The 25,648-nt window shown below is 36.2% G+C and overlaps 1 protein-coding gene across 1 annotated transcript in view; it reads right to left on the bottom strand.

Moving 5' to 3' along the window:
- PCDH15 (protocadherin related 15) overlaps positions 1–25,648 on the bottom strand; it is a 1,333,392-nt gene that overhangs the window by 124,564 nt on the left and 1,183,180 nt on the right. The window contains exons 24-25 of the mRNA XM_064488173.1: positions 23,812–24,036; positions 12,514–12,630 (exon numbers count right to left, since the gene is read on the bottom strand). Coding sequence (XP_064344243.1) covers positions 12,514–12,630; positions 23,812–24,036 — 342 coding nt within the window. The remainder of the gene's footprint in view (positions 1–12,513; positions 12,631–23,811; positions 24,037–25,648) is intronic.

Here is a 25,648-nt window from a genome sequence, read left to right as displayed (position 1 = left end):
CTGACTACGTTATTTGCGGAGTTCGAGCTGGTATACAATTTGAGTATTAAAATGACAAATTAAAATTCAATTTATGTGTCAGGATTTTGGACATTTTACCTTAAACTCAAAGGGATAAAAGTCGGCCTGTGTCATTATGAAGTGACATAAATTAAACATGTCAATTTAAACAAAATACCTTACTAATTTGGGGTAAAAACTTTATTAAAATATGTACATATTTATATTTGGGGGTATTGTAAAGATGCTGTTAGCACGGTGTTTTTATGAAAATTTTATTCTCAAATTTTACAGTATCATAGACGACACCAGACACTTCATGAGTCCAGACACTGATATCCTAAAGTTCACAAGCGAGGAGTAGGTAAGCGCTATACCAGACCAGAGGCAGAGCTGGGCATGTTTGCTGTCACCCTGAAAGCAAGGATGAGGAGGAGAAAATATCAACTAGCATCTATGTACCTGGCATCGGCCAAGTGCTTCTGTTCTCCATTAAAACCAACTTTTAATCCTGCGAAATAGTTGTATTATTCTTACATGGAAATGAAGTTTAAAGAAGTTAAAACTGCTGTACAATATGATTTTTCCTAGTTAAATACAGAAGCTAACACTAGTGACACTATTCAATCACTGTGAGGGACTCTGGGGATGTTTGCCAACCATCATTGCCCTCAGGAAGGACATGACTTATGGCATCTATTAATAAATGAATTAATTAATTTGTTTGTTCATATATTAAGCTTCTTTCCAAGTGTGATTGGAGGTAGTATGTGACTTATTTAAATATTTTATGATTTCCAAAATGTGAGAGGCACGGTAACTTTGTGATGCCATTTTATCTACTAAATTTGACATGTGTAAAACTCAATAAACATTAGCATGAGACAACACTACTGAAATCATCATTTATCCTGTGTGTGTGTGTGTGTGTGTGTGTGTGTGTGTGTGTGTGTGTATAAATATGGTGATACAGTGATACTCTAAATGAGACATTTTTTCCAGACGATGGGAACATGACAGACAAAAAACCCTGTTATAGTGGTACTTACATTATATATTTTTTTAAATCAAAAAGGAACATATTTATACAGATTGATAACATTAATATATCAGAATAAATGTAAATGTATATAAAATAAATTCTTAAGATCTCAATTATTTTCTTCATTACTCAGTAAATTGCTATACTTTTAATTTTGATGCTTATAGTGGGTGTGAAATACAATATGTTTTGACTTTATGATGGTGAGAATGTAATTAATTACTACAGAAGGTAATTGCAGGTCTTGCAAACACAGGGAATTTCAATGAGACTGTAATGGACCAAAATAATTAAGTCCTTAATATCAGGGGATATCTTGAATTAGTCATTTTTCTTAAATACATAATTATCAAGAAATTACCTACTCAGACCCACATAATTTTCCTCATAATAATGGCAATCACATTATATGAGGGAATACTAAACCTATTATTATCATTACACACAAACATTAAGTAATTCGTTTTCAAGTACACAAAGATTTTTCTCCCTGATGTGGTTTCAAAATTCTTTTGCCTATGTCTTTGAAAGCAACTAATCTGATTTATTTTGTAGGAGTGTAATTCACAAAATCTCCCAAGTATGATTTAGTATCAGGGGTTACTGTAAAGTAGTTTATATTGTTTTTTGCAGTCATAATGACTTAGGGTGTTTTTTGTTTGTTTGTTTTTTTGTTTTGCTTTTTGTTTTGTTTTGTTTAGTGGATCTTAACTGGCTGCTAAGGTATCTTTAAAAAAAAATTAAGAAAAACTGCAGGTCAAAGTCTCCTGTAACCACTGAAGAGATCACGTGCTTTTCTTTTTTCTTTCTCCTTTCCTAATTTTTAACACTGGAGTGATTATGACATTTTGACAACAGAGTGAGTCAACACTCTTATAAGCAAATTCCTTATATGAGATGTCACTGATTTATATGTATAATTCAGTTTCTGCAGATATGGTATTAATGGCTATTAAAGACTCTAAGAAATATTTGCTGCAAGATTATTTACCACTAACTCTTTTGGGAAACATGTTTTTCAAAGGTAAACATTAGGAAATCCCTAAGACATCAAATAAGAAATTATATAAACCTTGTAAAATTTCCTCATATGGACGAGTTTGTTTACATTCATAAAGGTAATAGTGGGCACACATTCAACTTCCCTCACAAAAATCAACTCACAAAACCAAGGGAACAGAAAAATAGGGATGAAACTGAACTAGAGTGAGTAATTAGTGATCCTGTCCCCTCTGCCGTAAAACCCTTCCATGTTGCTTACAATGAAACAAAAAAGCTTGACATTGTCTCCATGGCCTACAAGAGTCCACACGATCTGACTCAGGTTTACCTCTCCAGTCTCCCGATAAAACTGCCTTATTTTGGTTTTGAAACTAATTTTTCTTTTTTCTACTTGAGGGCATAATTTCTCTGCCATCCCACTTTGCCTTGGAAGCACCTCCTTATCTTCCAGGCCTAAGCTTTGAGTCACTTCCTTCAGAACCTTCCTTGACTACGCAGACAAAATCAGGCCCCACCTTGTCTGGTTTTACAGCACCCGGAAGATTTAATTCTTGGAGCTCTTCCTAGTTTGTCATTTCTATTTACTTGACTGAGTTTTCATTAATTTCTATCTCTTTAAATTTGAAATTCTAAGAATAGGAAACATGACAATTTTAACCCCTAACACATACTGCAGTTCCCTTAAATAATACTGGATGCACACATACATAATAAATATTGAGGAATATGTACTTTGTTTGGACCACAAGGACAGAGATTTAAGTTAAACATAATCCATAGTTTATGGAACATTTTTATCATTGGATCCACTAGACACATTTTCCTCTCATTTCTTTATCTCCTTTCACGTTCACACCTTGATTTCACCTCCTTTTCCGTCAGAGACAAACATTGTAACGCATTTCAGGAGTGTCTTTCAATTAGGCTGTTGTGGTAAATTACATCGTTGTTCAGCAATATCCACTTCCTTCCCCTTCCTTCCTGCTGCACTGATTTTGGGCTCAGCCATGTGACTTGCTTTGGAATGTGAGAGACAGGGATACACAACCAGAAGCTTTACACATGATCATGTGGTTGGGCATGTTCTGTTGTGAGCCTGTCTTGCACTGCATGCAAAACAGACCTACTTAGTCATGGATCTCTGAAGGAAGAGGCATGTGGAATTGGCACGAGCCCACCCAAACCTTCAGCCTGAAACCAGGGCCAGCCAATCCTGCGCTGCCTCAAAGATACATGAATAAAAATATAAACCTTTTTTTAAAAGTGAGCCAGTGTTACTCTGGTATTGTTAACTATGAAGCATTTTGGTAGGAAAACCTAACTGGCACTTTTGTGTGCATTTTTTTAACTTTATATAATAGTGTTATTTTCTTTTTCCCGCTATTTTCAGAACATTAGGTTCATACATTCTAGTCTTGTAGCTACGTGTTCATAAAATCCTGCTGTGTTAGAAGTTCACAGTACATACTTCCCAATTCTAGGTGTGTATCTAAAAATAATTGAAATCAGACTCTTGAAGAAATATTTGCACTGCCATGTTCATTGCAGCATTATTTACAATAGTCAAGGTAAGGAAATAATCTAACTGATCATCAGTGGGTGAGTGGATTAAAAAAATGTGGCATATGCATACAATGGGATAGTATTCAGCCTTAAAAAAGAATAAAGTTCTGTAATTTGTGACAGCATAGATGAACCTTGAGGATATTACACTGAGTGAAATAAGCCAGTCACAGAAGGACAAATACCACGTGATTCCAATTAGATGAAGTATTCAAAACAGTCAAACTGAAAAAGAGAAACAACGGAATTGCTGCTTGGGGAAGGGGAAATGGAGAGTTGTTATTCAAAGGGTGTAAGGTTTTAGTTATGTTATTTTTGTTCTCATTTTACAAATGTGAAAACTGAGGGACAGAGTGACTAAGAAAATTGTCCAGGGCCATGTGGACAGTCACTAGGAGCTTTAAGAGTTGAAACCAGCCAGTTTCACCCCAGAATCCTTATTGTTGAAGCCACTAAAATCTTTCTTGGGCTGATGAACATGTATGTAAGTTTGCAGATTGAAAGGGACCATCCTATACCAGACACAATCCACGCAGAGAAAGGCGTATCTAAATATACACCAGTGAAAACATTTCAGTCTTGAAATGAGTCTTACAAGCAGAAACAAACAAACAAAAACCTAAAAATTAAGAAAATTAATATAGCCTCATACTTCTACAATGTTAAAAAACAGAAAATAGTGGAAAAGCATATGGATAGTTTTACAGGGCAAAAGTTTGAACCCAAGGCTCTAATAGTCTAAGTTTTTTGTTCTGTGTATAAACAAAAGAATTTCATACATATAAAAACCCACATGGTATACATCTTTCCAAAGAATTGAAGACATATATGAGTAAACCAAGAGATGCAACAAGATGAAGAACTTAAAAATGGGTAAGTCAGAATATGAAAGGAATGGCATAAATCCTATGTAGCCTTAAACACAGAAATAAGTATAAGTAGTTGTGAATATGGACAATAAACATAACTTAAATGCTATAGATAATTTCTATGGAGAATGCACATAAGTAATTTTTTGAAGAAAATGTAATAAAAGAAAACTGATTGTCTCAAAAACAACAACAACAAAAATACCATATAAATAAATGTCACACTCTCAAAATAACACAGACACATGAAAAATTAAGGGATATTAAGTAAGATGCAGGAAAGCAGAGGCCAGTTTACCATGAAAGTTACTCATGAGTTTCTAATTAACCAAGCCATGGACCTTCAACTGGCTTGATTTCATTTTCCTTGCCCTGTCTGTTTAAAAAAAACAAACAAAAAAAGAAAAACAAAGAAACAAACAACCCCCCCCAACAACAACAAAAACAAACAGAAAACAAGAACAAAAATAAAACAAAACATTCTCTACCATTTAATTTCCTTCTTGGCATTGAAAGCCTCCTTTCATCTGAACCGCATCACTAGCAGATTTCTCTTCTACCCTCTCTTCATCTTTCCTTCCTCTGGTTCTTTCCACTCCACAGCTCCTGCTCCATCCACAAAAGGGCAAAACCTGAGGCTTTATTTCCAAGTTTTCCTTTTATCTGGTTATGTTTTCTCTCTTGGAAAATGCTATTTATTCTCATCGCTTCAGCTTCTATTCACATGTCTCCTCTTCCACACGTTGTCCTGTGCTGTTACACCCATATTTTCTACCTGACCCACCCCTGGCCCTTGCAATACAGCCAGGTCATCCTGGCATTGGATCAAAGCTGCTATGGCAACCCAGTAGCTCCCTCAGTTCTTCTTCACGAGGTTGTTCACCTGTGCTAAGGAATCTTGGCTCCATCCTGCCGTCTGCCTCCTGCCTCCTCTCAGCACTATGTCTTATGTATTCTTTAGTTTGATGAACCTATAACTCTGGGAAAGAGATATGCTTCCTGCCGACCCAGGCATTCTGGTTCCTGGATAGATCTGGTGAGTATCACTCCCTCACTTGCCATGTCCTGACTTAGTTCTCTCAGCCTCCATGCCCTGGGGAGGGAATCAGACAACTTCTATCATTCTGTAGATGACTGCACTTAGATATTTTGAAATCATTTAATATTAAACTCTTCCTAGTTTGATTTCATTATTTTCTCCTTAAAATAGCTTTCTTTTCTGCCTACCTTATTTCTATCGACTAATGTCATGAACATCTTTAATATTCCAGCTAGAAACTTAATTAATTTATTAATTAATTTATATGGAAGTATAGTCAATTTACAATGTTATGTTATTTCTGGTATACAGCAGGGTGATTTCTTTATACATATATATATATTCCTTTCCATATTCTTTTTCATTATAGGCATTCTTTTTCATTGCAAGGTGTTGAATATATTTCCCTGTGATATACAGTATAAACTTGTTGTTTACCTATTTTATAAATAGTAGTTAGTATCTACAAATCCCAAACTCCTAATTTATCCCTCCCCACCCCTTTTCCCCTCTGGTAACCATCAGTATGTTTTCTATGTCTGTGAGTCTGTCTCTGTTTGGTTAATAAGTTCATTTGTGTCTTTTTTTTTAGATTCCACATATAAGTGATATCATATGATTGACTTTTGATTGTGCTTTCATTCTGTTTGTGATCTTCAACCTCCTGCCCAATCACTGTTAATCTATCTAACTTCAATTGCTTTTACATATTTTTATTTTCCCCATTTCCATCAACCACCTTTTTTTTTCATGCTTAAGTGAAAGCAATTGCTGCTAACTCATCATCTCATCCAGTGAAGACTGCATATCACAGGAAACAAATTGTTCCAATATGCAGCTTTGATTTTGTCATTGTCCTGTTTGTAAGACTTCAGTAAGCTTCCATTTTCTATGTAATAAAATGGGTTTTGTAAAGCCGTATCTGCCACATTTCCTGTCTACAAGTGACTCTCTAAGACAGCCTAATGTGTTCTTTTAAATAGCTCACATTTCTTGGTTCAGACCATATTACACAGATTTATGAACGTCTGATGAGTATTTCTGACTCTGCAATTTTTGATGCATTTCCTTTGCCAGTTTCTTCTACCCTCACTTAAATGAATCTCCTACATTTTTTAAAAGTTGAATTCCTGTCCTGAGCAGGCTCAGATCACACCAGGAAGCATTCATTTCCTCATTCTTGGCATCTTTCTTGCACACTATCATGGCTCACTCTGACTCTACCTTGTCATATTTTTATTTAAGTTCACACACACACACACACACACACACACACATACACAAAGTTTTCTGATTGGTTAATTTATTCACTAAGTATTGTGAAGTGTCTGTGTTGTGCCAGGCACATGTTTGATTGCAGGTCTACTGCCTACATCTCCAAGGGTATGGAAGAATTGTGAAGTGGTTAATGGTAAGGCCAGGAGTTAACAGGCTTTGACGGTGTTAAAGTCAAGAATTTGGATGATAAGAAGCCAAGATACTCTTTTAGAGGGTCTCTTCTCATTTCCTCTGGCAAGAAATTCAAAATAAAGCACATTATTTAAGCCATAAAGCCTATGGGTGAGCCCCAGACAGAGCTTGTTATATTTTACTCAATTCCCTTGGAAACCTCTCTTGCTGTGGTGTATTAAGAGACTAATCCCATGAGGTTTATTCTCATCCAGAAAAATAATAATAATAATACGTCACTGGATGACACTTTTGTAAAGGCTAAAAAACCCTAAATTTTATAAACATTAGTGTTATAACAAAAGAAAAACGCCCTGTTAGCCCTGGTAAGCATGGCAGCTTCTTAATTAGAAGAACATTTACATCTGAAACAGTTAAATCTAATATTGATCTCAAGTAATGTCAACAATATAATTGTTCTTGAAAAGAATCGATAAGCCACAAAAAGAGAAAATGACACAGAGTTTTAAAATACTTAGATAAGCCTTTTCTAGACATTAATCACTTGTAAACTTTCTCATAAAACCCTGCCTTTTGTATTCATTTTCACTTTCAAATCTAATTATAACCCATTGTCATTCTAAAGACCAGGTCCCAACTGTTTCACAGTGTGGTGTCTTTCTAATTAAGTGTGCAACACCAGAGGGACTCAGGCTAGGCTACATCTATTCAATTTCCACAAGTTGATGTGCACCGTGAAAACAGTTCTCGATTATTTCCCTAACAGCTTTGATGTGAAGGAAAAAATTAAACACAACGCTGAGCCCAGTACGTTCCCTCCACGTGTTCCAGGGTCAGCAAGTGTGGTTAGCAGGCACTGATCTTTAAAACCAGAATTTCTGCTACATTGCTAGCAATAACCTAAATCAATACAGCAAGACAACACAAGCCAGTAAGTAGTGAGTGGTGCAAAACAGATCTGTAGAGATATCAATGAAAAATGATACAGAACAGCCATATTCTCTGGAGATAAAAACTCATTCTTATAACACTCCTCGCCCCGAACAGTTTTAACTGTTGCACACAAAGCAAGCAAGCAGCAGATCATGGATAAAGATGATTGTTGTTTTCATTCCACAGTTAGGCCCTCTGCTTATAGACTGCAACCAAATGACTATGTGGAGGGTTAAGCGTTTTGAAAACAATGCCATAATTACCGGGCATTATTCGGTGACCTCATGACATTTTTAGTCATACATCACAGAAAAGAAAAAAACTGACCATTTTTTTCATGCTAAAGGGATCAACAAAAGTGCACTCAAATGATTGAAAAGGGTATTAAAGCCAAATGTGAAAACACTTTAAAAATAATTCCTCAGGTAGCTTGTCTGAACTCTGAAAGGCTAGTATAACTTGCAAAATCTCAGCAGGGGGAAAATCATCTTACAGTCGCAAATGTTATCCCTTTATAAAAATAATTTCTGAGAAGAAAAGGATAGTGAGAATACTCACTGATTCTTAAAGCCAATTACTGTCGAGAACTTACACGATCTTTTTTTAAGGAGCACATTTACTTCACATAACAGTATCAAAACCTAAAAAAAAGTCATCAATATCTAAATATTTCTCACATGAATATAGGCAAGTAAGAAAATTTGTCAAAATTGCTGATATTAAACATGTTCCATCTACTGATTTGCTTTAAACAAGGATCTTAAAAATTCCTCAGATTCATTAAACGGCAAGAATGACACAGTCATGAGAAGGTCTGTCTCCATGGGCTCCACACACCTTCTTGGAAATTAGCAAAAGGGAAACATAATTTATTCATTCATTTATCCAGATTTGTCTGTGTCCACGTGCTCATAAAGGACGTTTACCCTACCCAGAAAGAGAGCTCTCGTATCGTGGGCTTTGGCCTGCAGCTCCAGAAAGAATAAACATACACAAATGGAAATCACACTTGCAGTTTCACTTTGTGGAAATTTGGAGTGAGAAGTCTCTGGTGAGCAGAAAGAAAAGGCTGGCAATTTTTAATATCCAAAATGATCAGTCATTCACTATATACGTCTCCGGTGAACTACATAACGTCAATGCAGTCACAGAAGCAAGACAGAAAATAAACGTCCTAATGGCTTTAATTCAGGGGAAAAATCCCCTGGAAGATTTTTTTCCTCCCTCTAGATCACTGCAGTTTTGCACAACATGCATTTCATAATTCTTAATTTATATTCAGCAGTTGTGCTCTCTCTGGCTTTGAGACCTTACCCATTTCTCCATCTGATACTTCAACAGATTTCACTGTTGCTGTTTCCTAGTTTAAAATGGGTGGTTCTCATTTCATTGGCCTGATATGGCCAACCTCTAGAGATGAAAATTATTATTGCAGAATTGTAAGAGTGCCTACTATAAGAGGGGGTGGAAGCAGCACTTGGTAATATATATGTATCACCCTCTTTAATTCTCACAGCCCTAGAATGTCCATACTTGGGCTTGGAGACATTAAGAAATTTTTCCAGGGCCACAGTTAATTAAATTTCTTAAGATCTGGCATATTCTGTCAGTTTTAAAGGGCACAGAAATAACTGTTAATTTATTCATTTATTCAACAAATGTTTGCTACTAAGTACCAAACACAGAGTTAGATGTGGGAAAGCAAACTGGAGTAAGTTTTGATTCTTGCCCTCAAGGACATTACCTTCTAGTTTGGAAGAGACACCATTAAATAAGCATAGGGTTACCATAGATACTTACAGCCCCAAGTAGTGGAACTGACATAAGTGCTCTGGAGGATAGGAAATTAAATATTTACAATAGTAACAGAGTAGAAAACACTTGGCAAATCTAAGCAAAAAAAGACCTATTCTATATTTATGGCATCAACATAAACCAATGAAAGCAAAAATCAATCATAACATTTTTGAAAGTTCTGTAACATAACACTTAACCTTCAAAAATTTTTCATGGAGGTGAGCTTTTATTTTGGATCAGTGTAGGTGCAGCCAAATTGTGACTATGCTAATAAGGGACACAATTTGCATCAGTGATAGAGAAAACTCTATGCTGAATACTAGTTATACCAAAAGATTGCTAGTGTTTCAAGGATCAAAACTGAGTCTGATAAAATATGCATTCACTAAGTGAAATACGCATGTTCAGTATTCCAGCTGATGACTGGCATCCACCTTTCATCTACTGAAGAGCCAGCATTAGATATTGAATGTTAAAAACTACTATTGGGAATGCAAACCTAAGAGCTTCTTCCAAAGAAATACAGCGTTTGAGCCTGCTAAACTTCCATAAAAGGGCTTTAGGAAGTAAAAGAGGGCCTTCTTTCTACATAAATTCTGCAGATAAGTAATATAACTTATTTAGAGTATAGACGATAGACCAAGACAGCATCCTTCACATCAGTGGAGTGACTGAATATCACACCAGGTACCAAGGTCACAGGTGTCAAAGGTGAAGTGGGGACTTTGCCATCCATATTCAAACGCTGAGGTCTGTGCTACATAGGGAGCAGCAGCCCCACGTGCAGTCTCTCATCATTAATGCCATGAAACTTAACCCTATCGTACATTCTGTGCTAATGAAAATTTCTTAGAAATTCGAGTATTTTAAGATGCTGTGTTTGCTTATGACAGGGTTCAGGGTAGGCTGCCCAAAATATGTCACTTGGGCATATCGATTACTTTGAATTAAAGTTGCTTAAGAAACAGTCAGTGTAGGAAGGACACTCTGACTCTTCTTTGTCCCCCTAAAAGCAAGAAATAAATCTCCCACATGAAAGATAACCTCCCTGCATCAGGAGAGAGACATCCTCATTACCAGAGAGAGAGAATTCAAGGACGGGTAGGAGCAACAAGGAAACCTGTTACTTCTAAATTAAATTACTACCCCAAGCCCAGACCCCTTCAGCTTGTCGATTCTTCACAAATGTATTGCTTCTTGGTCTAAAAGGTACAAAAGCTACCTACTTTGGTCACTTATTTGAGCATATTTTTATGAGCTCCCGTACATACAAATTTAAATTTGTTTTTTTCCTGTTAATCTGTCTTATGTAAACTTAATTATTAGACTAGACAAGGAACCTGGAGGGGAAGAAAGGACAGTTTTCCTTCCTTACACTGTAACTTAATTCAGTACAGTGCTTTATAGTTTCTGTGTGCAGGTCTGTTTTCCCTATGAGATTGTCTGTTTCTGGAGAGCACAAACTGGTTAGCACTGTGATCACTGTGGAGCTGGTACTCAAAGCACATGTCTTGACTAGAATTGAATGTGCACTTCAAAGTATCTTGTACCTCTGACAGTTTACTTAAAAAGCAGACAAACCACCAATTTCATATTCACCATCTCTATTGGTGTGTTCAAGGCTATGAAATTTTGCCTATCGTATTTCCCAGGATGCAGTAAATCAGTTTTAAAGACATTTTAACACACTTGAGAAAAGGAACGTCTGAGTGAAAGGTCATTGCTTCATGTTAATATTATTATTTTTCAAGACCTCATAGTCACAAAAGACTTTATCCAGCTTGTCACAATTGAAGCTGAAAATATTATGACTGTCATTCATCCTTTATTAAATAAATAGCATTACATAAATACTATTTATATTAGCAATGCAAAACAGAACTTGTAAATCACTTATAAACTTGAGGTCTTTTTCTATTTTCTTACTTTTAAAAAATGGTTTACTTAGTACTTTTAGTATTTTTTTCTAGAATGTATCAGCCATCGACTTATACTGCAAGCTCACTCAAAGTTAAAAAAAAATCATCATTTGGCTATTACAAGAATAAATAATTAATATCTATAAAGCACTCAAGTTATTTATAGAAAGCATTTTTATATAGGCACTCTCACTTCTATATGCTATTTTAATTCATTAAGAAATAATATTAAGGAAAATTTACCTCATTTCTGCTACAACAATGTTTTAATTGGAAACCCTCTATTTTGAAAAGCAATCTGAGGTATCTCAAAAGAGATAAAATTCTGGATAATAAAATAATCTATTAAATATGTTCTTAAAGCAATATCATTTTAGTTTACCAAAATTAACACATTCAGTATAACATTATGTCATATGTTGATTTAGTGTTGGCTAGCAAAATATAAATAAAATGGAAAATACATAAGGATAAAGTTTATCCAGGCTAACCTAAGCTTACAGTGTTCTAAAGAAAGAACCTGAATATACTGTATGTATGTATTCACATGCAATATAATGTGCAGTCGAACTGTAATAATTCTACCTAATAAAACTGAAAAAGGAGGGGAAAAAAAAAAAGAACCTGAATGATACTGATTACAAATGTAGACAATTCATTCTGTACATATTTATCATTAGTGCTAGCCAAATTGATAAATAACAAATTGTGGATTCCAGTAAAACGAAAAGCATATCCCTAAATGTATAAGTTCAAATAATCACTTGAAATATGGTCCGTGTCTGTGGGTGCAACAGGCAAGAGTACATAAAATGTCTGTGAGTGAATAGAGTGAAGCTCACACAAACTGGCTATTCTGTCTTGGGAATGGGGTCATTTATAAGTGTTAAAGGCTTTTCTGACTACAGTTCATCGTATTAATCAATGTCTGCTACTTACAGGAGGGTCTGCATCTTCAGCATGAACGGTCGTGATAGGTGTACCCTTGACAGCATCTGGAGCGACCATCCCTTTGTAGATTCGTTTACTAAATACTGGAGGATAATCATTCATATCCTGTGAAACACAATTAAGAGTTTAGTGCTTCTGTTGAAACTGGGTTAGGTCCACACTTGCTAGACCGACTCCAACTCTCCGTATCACACAACCCATTTGCCACTGTCAGCCTTCCGTCCTCTCAATTCCTTTACCTTCACTACAGAATGACAGCCCAGAGGAAACTGCCAGAGTTCCTATACAATATTCATGTGTGCGATACCTACCCCATTCCACCCACCCTGCCCTCCTCCAAATACACCTTTCAGATAATGGAAGGATGATTGAAATTTTCTCTGAAGATACTTCTAATGGTATGAGGTAGTTTTGAACTTTTAAAAGTAGGAACACGTTTCATAAAAAATGCCCTTCTATGACACAGCTGTAGAAGATCGTATTTTGTTTTGTTGTTGTTGCTTTGAAAGCTCTTTAATGTTTCTGGTGTGATTTCAAATTCTTTATATACTTAGCATAATGGTATGATTAGAACATTTCAAATGCAAGTTGTGAAGTGTCCTCTGATGCCATCTTACATTTTTACAAACATAAAATGATTAAAGAATGTTTTCCCTATAGCACCCTACAATAATGACACGTAGGATTAGATGTCCTTATAGTCAAAAAAATAATGTTAACTTATTTAAAGATTTTTTTCAAAGTCATTTAAATGCATCTTTTTTAATTTTCACAATTCAGTGCTATTAGTGCATTGTTTGTTATTCATGTAGTGTCACTCATTAAACAAATATTTTCCAGGTTTCTCCCATTTTTATGACCCAGTGCTAGGCACTGGGGATACTATGGTGACTCAGGAAAAAGATGTCCCCAACTTTGTGTCACTTAACTGTCATTTGACAAGTCAAGATACTGATTCTGCAGACAGGTTAGTGACTGCCTAAATTAATCTACTTCTTCGGCGAAGTCAAACCAATTCATCTGGTTCCCAGAGACCAAGACCATTGTTTTCTCAACCACTGTATCTTTTAAGGAGAATTGTATATCATTTTTTTCCTCCAAAACAATGCTTATAACATGGCTGATTTATATTTCTTAAATTTACTTACATTAAAATAATCTTTACATCCTGCACTGTTTTGGGTACTTTGGGTCAAACGTATTTGAGCCCAAAGCTAAATTTGTTAATTATCTTATTCTCTAGGTCATCTTTTTTTCTCACTTGTTATTAAAAACAAAAGAAAAAAATTACTCTACACAATCTTTGATATTTGCTCAGATACAACAATTTTCCTGCTCAATGTAAATTGAAATGCACAAATTAACTGATCATAGACACCTCTTTTTGCAAAGAGGTCAGGATAGTTAATTATTACAATCAAATACAGCTTGCTTTTATGTTCACAACAGAGTTGACTTCTGAGTTGTGAATATGAAAAACCCTGTAGACTGTAATAAAAATTGGAGATCTTGAACTGTGATCAAAACTGTAAAAATTAAAAAAAAAATAATTTCCTCTGTTGTGACTTGTATTCACAACCTCTACTATGAAAAAGAAGACTTCCTTTATAAATTATGAGCTTTAGAATCTGAACAAGTAAGCATACCTAGGAAGCACTGGTTCTCTGTATGAGGACAGTGAAGAGTATTGATCTTCAGGTTTCAGGCAGGGGGTAAATATATAAGACATTTGCATGCACAATTTCTCCTGCTCTTTTCAAGAGTGCCAATTAATTTAACAAGTGAATCTTGTAAAGAAAGGGGCGGAACTCCTCTTGCACCCCTAAATTCTAACTTCTGAAGGTTAGAAAAGAAAGAGCCCAACTTTGTGATTTTTCTGTGATGTGTTTCCAAAATCACATAAACTCAATATGTTCTTATGAATTTTCTTCTTTTTTTTATCCCCCAGGGGACACTAAAAAGTTTAATGTTCCAGGTATTTTCTGGATGAATTTGATTCTTCAGGAAAAAAAAAAGATTTCCCAGTTATGTCAATACAGCTGTTAACAGTGCTGAGTACAGTGGCCTTCTCTTTCCCTATTTTTTTTTTTTTTTTACCAGAAAAGTATTCACCAGATTCACCTGCTAACTGAATGCACAGTGGACATTTTTATCATCTGGACTCACAAACTGATTACACAGAAACCTAAGGTGGTAAACAACTGAAGACCATTAAAAGACTGGTGAACCCCTCTTCAGTTTGCTTGCCATTGAAGGGATGAAGAATAAATCAATACAGTTACTGCAGCTGTATTTCGTTTTATGGTACCTTGTACATATTTTGAGGTTACAATCTTTTACCGTGGCTAAGATGTGCAGCCCACTGCACTTAGCTCTTGCACAATGCATTATTTCAGATGAAAGAATTTATTGAGATGCAATGCCAACGAGCATAATCAATAGTTCATTATATTTATGCTCCAGGGATGTCTGAAGAAAAATGTACATAAATCTGCTTCTGTACAAATGCTCTATTATGCAGGAAATTAAGGATCAGCTCCACTCTCCAAAGGCTAGCCCTTTTCTGTTGCCCGTTATTCCACTAGAGGGCAGTATTGGCAAAAAATTTCCTTTTCTATATCCTCGGTAACAATTATTAAAACCTATAATAGTTTGCTTTTTGTGTTTATAATTTTTGCTGGTCTGAAAAAACTTACTTTTCATGTTTCTGAAGGGTGTTCTGAATGTTACCATGGTTGTCAACTAGAACTACGCCTTGCTCTTCTTAGAAAAAGCAACTGTTGTACTAGTAAGTGTAATTAGTTTCCATGTATCAAGCAACTAAAAGTGCAACTGAAAGTACAGTTAGCTAGGAGCAAGGAAATATGAGTTTCATTTATTTATTTTCTAAATCCAAGCCAAAAATAATCTCAGAAACCATTTCTTCTTCGGTAGATCACAGAGTAGATTTAAGGAGCCTTTTTTTAACGAGCATACCAGGGAGACAGGAACTTGCTGGTGAATTTACAAGTTAATGGTAGCTTCTCCATAAAGAGAAAGAGATGATGAACATTTTGATTTCTGGAATCACGGATAAAAATTATTCTAGATAAGAGGCTTTTTCCTGATAGAAGAGTACTAATTGATTATATTCTGATCATCTTTTTAAAAATGATGAAATCATAGAGAACACCAGCCCTCATCTTAAACCCTCATGCACGCTCTATGAGGAGACCAAAGGGTGTGCACCTGTGGGTGGAATGACCTCCGTCACTGCTCTGGTACCACCTAGCGTTAGCACCATCGCCATGGAACCACTGCCGGCCCTGCCCTCTGAAATCCTTTAAGTCTTATGGAGCTGATGCCTCCTCTTCCTTGGCAGATGGAACAGTTCGTTTCTCCTCTGCCTGTTACCAATTCTGTTTCCACTGCCAGACGCCCTCTATTCGCTGTCCGAGTTGTTGTTTCTGGTATTTACCTGCCTTCCGCTGTTTCTTCCCTTTGGGCTTCTTTGTCACTCTGTCTTTTCTGACTTCTCTCCCTTCTCTTGTGGTTCTACAACCAAGGGTCAAAAAGGTTCCATCTCCAATCAAACAAATCTTTCCTTTTTTGTTTTGCATGGGGCTCTCTTAAATGCAAATCATGAACTTACCTCACCTTTTTTTTTTTTTTGACCCAAACCTGTGCAGGAAGCTTCTCTTTCTTAGCTGCCTAAATTTGGGGGGGGGGGGGTTGTTTTGGTTTTATTTCTGAGTTTGGAGCTATTCTGGATTATTGGGGGACAGTATATCCCTAACGTAAGGTAGTCAAAGTTATGCTTTACCACAGGTAGCAACATGCATGCTGTGACTCTCAGGATCACAGATATTGATGGAATCCTGCTGTGCATTAGGCAGTAGTTTAGATGCTGGAGACATGGTTGCCACCAAGAAAGGTATAATGCCTGTTGGTACCGAGCTTACAGTTTAGTGTGGAAAGAAAGAAAGGGACGGAAGGAAGGAAGAAAGAACCAAGTGTGATGATCGTTATGAAAGCTGAAGTTCAAGAATGTAAGGAGAACTTAAGAGTAATGAGTTTAAATTTCACATAGGACACGTCTCTGTTACCCGAGCAACTGCCCTATTAGTCAAACACTCTGGTAGGTAAAACAGTCCTTCAAAATTGATGGTTAAATTAGAAGAGGCTAACACTGTGCAATGTTGACAAACCCACTGATTTAATACATAATTCCATTTCCATATGATTTCCCTGAACAAAATGATAATGTGGGGTGAAGGCAGTTGATACATTTTTGGAATTTTTTGCAAGCCATGACACTGTGGTCAATTGCATATTCTGAGCTCAAATCTTTCAGCAAATTCTAAGAACATCATGCTATTCTAGACTTTCTCAAAAGTGCATCATCATTATATATGTATGTGTGCATGTGGGTGTATGGTTTATTTTTACTTCATATCAGGCATTATACTAAGTGTGTTAAACTTACCATCTCAATTAATTTGCCTAAAATGTATGTTTGCTATTATTATTACTATTTCTATTTTTAAAATAAGGAAACTGAAGCTCAGAGAAACTAAGTTGTTTATGATTATCAGGCTAATAAAAGATACAGCTTTGATTTAATTCTGGTGTGTCAGATCCTAAAGGCATCATTCTGATACTTGGACATGAGGAGGAAAAAAAAACTGGCAAAGTCACCAGAAGATTATATGTAAAATGACTTAAGTAAGTTTTGCATTAAAATTCCACACATAAATTTTTAAATATCTCTTTCCAAAATTATTTTACATTTTAAGAACTTCTTCCAACTATCCTGGCAACCCAGTGAGCTTCTAAACATTGTGTAATGCTAATCTATTTCCCTGAAGACAATTTTTATAATTATTTACAAGGCTCTTTTCTTTATTTTTGGTCAAGATAGTTCCAGCAGTTGTATTTGTACATTTAAAACAACAACTTATTCAATATTTAACCCTACAGATAGTTCTTTTCACTAAAACCTAACAAAGTTTTTTTTTTTCCTTACAAAACTGCATTCTTTGGAAAATTAGTCCTATCAGAAGCTTTACAAATAAAAAGGATCCCATGATCAATTGCAGGAAATACATTTTATTTTCTTGAGATCTATGATGTACACTAACATGTTTACAGATCCTATATGAAGGCTTACAGTGCAGAGGTCTGTTTAGTTTTGTATATCCCAGTGTTTCCCAAATCCATTTGTCTATGTAATTCTTTGTCTATGAGACACCCATTACCATCCTGAGGAGCTAGTGCTCTAAGAACTATATCGTGAGAGACCTTGAAGATACTAATATATTGAAGGTACAATTTATTACTGTTTGCAATATTGTATGACTTTGGTGAATTAAGTGTTCAGAGTTCATACTGAGGATTCCAGTATGTCAAGAGTGCCCCCAGTATGTGGTAGTTAATTCATCAGGGTGGGGACAGCAGCTACAGTCATGATAGGATGCAGAATGGGGCCAGCACTTAGCAGTAACTAGTATCTACAAGGCTTATCAGCATCCATCACCCCCACCAGACACAGTTCAATTTGAGAGACATGTGGCGGTAGCAAAACTGGTCTCAATCGCCTTGGCAGGCAGGAAAGAATGCGATAATCACTGGAGGGTAAAGCTACTTAATTTTGTATACAAGTGAAGAACTTTTTTAAGACTTCTAGAAATCAGTGGGACCATGAGAGTGGCCCATCGAAATATGGATTATTACTGTTGAGATACTATCTTTATTTCTGGTGGGATGTACATTTTTGTTTCCTCTAGCTTTGTTCTTCAGTGAAAGTAGGTTACATCTTAGTTGTAAAACTATAGAACAGAAGAGTAGGCAGACGCTTTAAGAAACTATCTGACTCAGCCCCAGGGCATGCTCTCCTTGATGTACTTGCATCTTTTGAAATAAGGAAGTAAACATATCAGAAAGAAGACACTACTAAGAATTCGATAGGGCAGATTATAACAGAGGGGAACATTTGGAGGCCACAGTCCAAAGCAAGTATTTTCTCTAGGTCAGCCAACCTCAAGGGCAAAAGACACAAGTCATAAAAAATAATGATCAGTCTATTAGAACATACTCCCACTAGATGGTCCACAGAAGTCATCTTTTATTCAATCTCCTCCCTCTAGAGTAAGGGAAGGAAAGATGCTATAAATCTTGAAACTCCAGAGTTTCTGATTTGTTTGAGTCCTGGGCTACCTTCTGGTCTCTCAAACCACAGCTCCTTTGACCAAACCAAAACAAGAGCTCTACTAACCCTGTCACCACAGAACACAGGCGGTACAGCACTGACTGCCAGGCGTCCATGGTCTGGTAAATGTTGCCTTAGTGCTGGGCATTGAGTTTCTATCTAGAAAAACCATTCTCTTTTCTATATTCTATGTTCTAAGAACATTTTTTTTTTCTGCCTAGGGGAGGAAATACCTCTGAAAGATGAAAATGCTAGCTCCATCTTCCAAGACTCAAAGCATTTCCGAATAACCTCATCCTCTGTGGATAGTCTTTCATTTCTGATCCTTTGACCTATCCCTGCCTGTTTCCATACCTGCAACCTCTCTGACAGGCAAATACAACCACAGGTGAATTCAGTCCCCTTCTTCCACAGAAACATCTCCCTCATTCTCTTTCCTCCTTCCATGCAGCCATTCTATCCAAAATTACAATCAGAAAATGGCTTAAATCATCTGTTTATCTTACACACCTTTTAATGCAGCCCAGAATTGTATATATATTTAAATATTTCAAACTTTCTGGCTTGTATTCAGCTTTTGGCCTATTCTAGAAAATGGATCTTTTCTTTCTGTGTATTTTATATATTATATAACTCAGTTTGTAAGGGCAGATTTTTTTCTGGGTTTTATGTTTGAAACTATTCAGAATTTTATTTTTCTTTTCCAGAGATTTACCCATATCATGTAATTTACTATCATCACAAATTCAATTCTTATAGATATTCAATGAATGTACAATTAAAAAGGCCTTGTTTTATCACAGTTCTACACAACCTTTGAGACAAAAGTACATACTATTTGTATGACTATCATTGGTTTTGTTTTGGCTCCTTAAAATTTGACACTATGAAAGCTCTTTGCAGGTGTCTGTGATAAAATTCTATTTTCCTCTACTGAAAATATTTTTGTTTCAAAATAGATATTACTTCAATTTTCCCATCATTACTCCAATTCTAAATAAGTTTGACGGACTAGATATTAAGTGCCTGAACTTTCTTTTTTCTTTTTTTTCTTTCTTTACAAAAGAAATGATGTTTGTGCTTCTTTTCAAAGAGAGATCTTCAAGATGCTTTCCCTGCAGTGACTGTTTCGGGTAGAAATATCTCTTGGCAAATACCATGCAATTATGTTATCAGCGAAACAGCTTGTCAGTACTGCAAGTAAACAGACCAACAGCAGAAAATTTGCAAGCTTGGGAAAGATTTACATTTGTGGGGAAATGAGAATTGTGTGCCATTCTTCTCTTCAAAACAAACAAGCATGATATTTTTATGGGCCCAATAGTATATAATAGGGTTTTAAAGTTCTCTTTGTGATAATCTTACCCTGAGTGATCAGGAGAAAGGAAAGCAAGTGGCAGCCTGCATTTGGAGAAATGTTACAGCAAATTATATTATTCTTAAATAACCTTGACAAATTTAAAAAATGGGCACTGAAAATATCTAGGATCAAATATTGATTAAATTTTGGTTTAAATGTACAATAAATCAGAAATAACTTTGTACAGATCAGGAAGCCTTGACTAATGAAATGGTTTGACTTCTCCAAATAAGATAGAGCAACTGAGACAATAAAAATTAGATCAACACTCTTCTATTTCCAAAGAAAGGAAGAGCCCATCCACGAATAATTTCTTCCCTCCTGCTGCTGTAGAAGCCGTCAGTGATACCCCTGTGTTAAAAGAAAGGGGTGGTCAAGGAACACAAAAGGCATTTCAAGAGACTCAAGTCCCACATAGAGAATGGGACTTATTTAGGGGGCATTCTGCTTGTTCAGATGACAGTTTTGGACTCAGTTTGACTCCAATAACTTCTGTCATCCATAAATAAATAAAAAAAATAAAGCAAAGCAAATAAATCTGAACTGAAACCAGAGCAGCCAAGCCAGAGTCTGAGAGGGTTTGTAACACCCCGTTACCAACCACATCCATCCTAAGAGAGAACGCTTTACACGGCTTGAGAATCCATCTCTGAATCTGAGAAGAACAAGAGAAGGTCATTAGTGGCAAATCTTTTCTTCTCTTTATTGTCCAGACAGCCAATAAATGGACCATTTTTCAATTTAAAATGTTTTTAGTGTTCAGTGCCATCAGCCATAGGGGTGGGCGAGGCCAGGGTAAGAGAGCCTAAATTTTTCACATGATCCAGAAGACATTGTGCTCATTTAGTTCATTTAAGTCAGTCTCATCTCAGACTTTCCCATGTCTGTACCTGTCATGACATCTTCATAACCACCAATATTATCACGTTTCTAAAATATTTTTGTGAGCAGATTTCTAAATGTCTAAATGTCACACCACCATAGTGTGACCAAATAACATTTCCAAATCTGAACTGAAGCCCCTCAGGCCCTCCCTGATCTCATGTTGCCCCCTGATCCTTCCCCAGGCCACTAGAGCACTGAAAATCATTGTCTCAGGAAAGAGAGATACAAATAGTAAAGCAGGTTACCCAAGAAAGGATGTTGATAGTTCAAGTTGCTAGTCCCAAAGAGAACTTAATGCTGAGTAAAAATTTAAGTCCCTGAAATGATACATTTACAACTCCCTGAAACAGATAAAATTCTTAGGATAGAGAGACACAAAATGGAAGAAGTAGGTTCAGAGTCACTGTGAACCCCTGAGAAAGAAGGAATCCAGACCCTAATAAAACACTCCAGACAGCTTTAGGGCATCAGAGAATGGAAGGACATGTGTTCTCCTTTCCAGTGTAGTTTAAAGGAGAGAGCAGGACTCAGGGAAGAAACAGCATCATTTGTGTACCAACAGATACACCCAGGTCAGGTGTAAAGAAAAGGCTGTGAAATAATCCCCATGTCCTATTCCGACTGCAGGATTATTTTAACAACAACAAAACACAAACGAAAAATCCACACCCAAAGATCTTGCAGTCAAGAAGAGCACTAGAGCATTTACCTATATGATAAATACAGTCACTCTAATCAGAGATTGATGAAATCCCCAATAGTCTTCTATGTATATCAGTATTTTATTGTCTAAGAAAATCAACTGCATACCTTAGTTATTTATCAGTTAAACAATCAAACAAAAATTCAACAAAAGTGGTTATTTCTTATTCCATCATTTATACTTTGCTGTGCCCTACAAAAATGAGCATTGTAGAAAAGGTGCCCATGACCTTCTGTGCTTTATAACCCTCTCCTGAAAACTGCTTTCGAGAACTGGAGTCATCCCCAGACATTCCTACATTCTTTAGGTAGCCAGCAAGAACCAGATGGTATAAAATCTTGAGGAATTTACCACAGGTGAATTCTGCTAAACAATTCACCTCAAACACATTATAGACTGTAACTCTAGGCACTTCAAAAGAACAAATTAAAAGCAACTCATGGGAACCAATACAACTTGAAATGTAAGGGCAGCAAACTTTAAATGAACATAGGTGTTCATGTGATTTTCTGCATGATTGCTGGGATCAGACAACCTAACAGAGTTAGTGAGCCAAATAACCTGATCCCATTCAGTTATTACACATGTCTAGTGATGCAAGATGACTGCAAGAAGTCATCAGATAGTTCCTGGTTTAGTAGAGCAATGTGTGGTTGCCAAATCTGTATTTCAATCCTATGGTCTGAATTGATAACTAAACATTAATTCTAAACTTACACCTATTTCCATGTTTTCTTCTGCCTAATTTCATAGATACTTTTAAAATGGAAAACTTGGTTTTACTGGTCATTTGGCAAAATCTGAGGCATCATTATCCATCATAAATTTTTGATAGAACATAGTTACATTTGTGAATAAAATGTGAATCAAAATATCTATAGCAAAGTAAACTTAAATTGGTTACTCAATCTCATTCACCTATTTCATTCACGGACTTACTGAAACTTTCTACAAACTTCTCTGTAAGGTCTTCATTTATCATATAGATCTTCCACATCCTTTGCACTCTTCCCTTTGCCTTTTCCTTCTCTCTCTTCTCTCACTCTTTGGCTATCACTCTGTGTAAGTATCTGTTTCTTTCTGACTAGTTCTGTCTTTTCAACCAGTCAAACTCCAGTCAGGTACCAGAAAAACACCTTAAGAAGGTGGTTTCAAATTTGTGTTTCCTTCCCCCGACCAAAAACATACAGAACATGAATATGAAAGTACTTTTATGCTGTATCACCAAAGAAATAAAGGTCACTTGAAGTCATTTTTTCAGTACCAAACTCATTTAGTAAAGCAACTTGAAGGTCATTGGCATGTGTAATTTGTAACTGAAGTATGTTTCTCAGCCACACAACCTGTATGAGAATCATCTGTGTACAATTCAACAAAACTGATGTCTGAGATGCTCCCCGTGGGGAAGGTGCTCCTTTGGTAGGAAACAGAGGAATCTGAAAGTTTAGCATGCAGCTCAGATGACCTTTATATATACTAATATGTGAGGACTGATAAATCTTTTTTCATGTCTTTTTTCAAACACGCACCTTAAAAAAAAATCACAAGAAACCCAGAAGTGGAAGATGACACGCTCTTTGGGGCAATTATTTGGCACAGGGTATTTTACTAAGTGATATACAAAATCTAGAGAGGTTAGGAGAGTCTCCAAGGTCACAGAACTTGAAAATGGCTGACCCAGAAATGAGCCCCAATTCCATCTGATTCCAAAGCTTATGCCATTCCAGAATCTTGAGTTCCAAACTAAACTAAACTAATTAGTTCTGGGGCTTTAAGACTCTTAAACTTGCAGAATCATTAAAAAAAAAAAAAGTTAAGTCGAAGGGTTTGGATGAAGCTATTATTGCTGGTGCTATAGAATTTGGACTAAAGCATAGTCCAGAGAAATTATGGCTTGACTGAAATCACAGCGCTAATGGCAGACCCAGGGAGCCACAGTGTTTGGACTCTTATTTAGTAGATCTTTCAAATTTATATTTTGTTGTTAAATAATATAGTTATTTGTCAAGTCTTTGTAAATACTTCACAGTACCACTGCATAGTTATGAATTGCTGCCTCGAAGTATCATAGGTATAATATTAAAGAAAACAACCCAGAAACTGCACATAGAGAGAGCAAAGTGGCAACCAGAAGTCAAGTCCATTTCTTACCTTTACTATCACCGTGACAGTAGCAATACCAGGTGGCATTGTTCCGTAAATATCAAAGGCCTCCACGAGAAAAGTGATACTTGCTTCCTGATCTGGAAATGACTCATAGTCCAGACTCCTCAAAAGGGAGAGTTCTCCTGTAAACGGATGCAGTGCAAAAAAGTGCTTCACTTCTGGGCTTCTTATCCGATAAGATACATTCGCTCCAAGGTCAACATCTTTGGCCTGTAACAAGTTAAGTAGTAGAACCGTTATATGTGTGTCACTGCCAAAAGAAAGAAATGCAGGACTGATGGAAGTCACGTGTCAGTGCCTAGGACAGCATGAATTTAATGATGATCAAAAGACATGTTTCAGAGAAAAGCACTCTTTAAAAAGTAATTTATCAGATAGAAGAAAAGGGAGAAAAAGAAAGATAGAGGCAGAGTCAGAGACCCACGAGATTTTGTCAATGTTGATCTCGTTACTCTATTTATTTTAAAAGGGTCATACTATAGTAAAGAAATAAAAATTATCATAAACGATTGTTTATTATTTCCTGCTGATGGCATAACCACGAAAAATAATATTTAAATAAAAATAAATATTACTGTGTGCTTTCCATAAATACAATAGATTTTTAAAGGATTATAAGAAAATGAAGGAAATATAAGCAATCATATCTTTCCACAGGCTTCCTACAGTACATTTCTAGAGATCATTCTGTTACACCTCCTTTCATTAACTGGTATTTATTGAGTAGTTGTTATGTACAAGGTGCTATAGAGATGCACAAGGTGAACAGACATAATTCTGCCCTCCAGGCTACTATCTCAAAGAAGAAATAAAACATAAACATGAAAACAGAAGGCAAAAAAATATGTCAGCTGAAAAAAGCAGGTTTCAGTGGAAGTCTTGTAGATGATCACTGCATTCAGTAGCACAGCCTGGCAAAGGCGACTCTGGTAGAGGAAACAGATGGAACAAGGGTGGAGTGGGGAAGATGAGGGTTTGCTAGCATGTGCATGCAGTCGGGCAAGCACCTGTGTGAACCTCAGTCTTGGCTCCCTCCAATCAATCATCACCATCACAACTGGAAAGACACCGTTAAAGCACAGATTTCATTAAGGCATTTTCCTACCGAAAATCCTTCCTGTTTTCCACTTCATTTTGGATCAATTTCAATCTCTTTAACATGGTGAGGAGGACCTACACATTTTTCAGACCTTTAGCCCTCCACTTTGTCCTCTCCTGTAGGATTTTGACCAGGTTCTTCCAATGCCTTGAATAATCTTTCTTCCCCTTTGCTTGAATAACTCTTACTTGCCCCTCAGTGCACCATTTAGAAATCAACTTTTTACAGAGGTCCTTGCATTAAGGACATCTAAGTGATTAGCAGTTTACTTGTCTGGCTGCTACATCAAAATGAAGATTCAGTGAAGGCAGGAAATCTTTGTATCCCCAGAGTCTAGCAGAGGACTTAGCATACAGTAAACACTGGAAATATGCTTGTTGAATGAATGCATGAATGAATGGATGGATGAATAGAAAAATAAATGGAGAAATAATGTCCCTCTCCCTGGTCGTATCTGCCTTCTTCAGATTTGTATTAATATTTATTAACTAAGTAAACATATATTAAGTCAAATTAAGGAAGAAATACAAGTTCTTGAAATCCATGCTAACAAAATTCAAGTTGTGGATTTCAGGTGAAGGAAGGACTAGATTTTCTTTTTCCAAAATATACTTCATAGACCACCTGTGTCAGAATTAAAGGCATGGTGTTAAAATTCAAGTTTCTGGGCCAACCTAACCTACTGAATCAGAATGTCCAGAGTTTATGGTAATACTGTATTTG

This window comes from Camelus dromedarius, chromosome 8, assembly GCF_036321535.1.
Source record: "Camelus dromedarius isolate mCamDro1 chromosome 8, mCamDro1.pat, whole genome shotgun sequence".
NCBI lineage: Eukaryota > Metazoa > Chordata > Mammalia > Artiodactyla > Camelidae > Camelus > Camelus dromedarius.
This window is presented reverse-complemented; position numbering and strand designations above follow the sequence as displayed.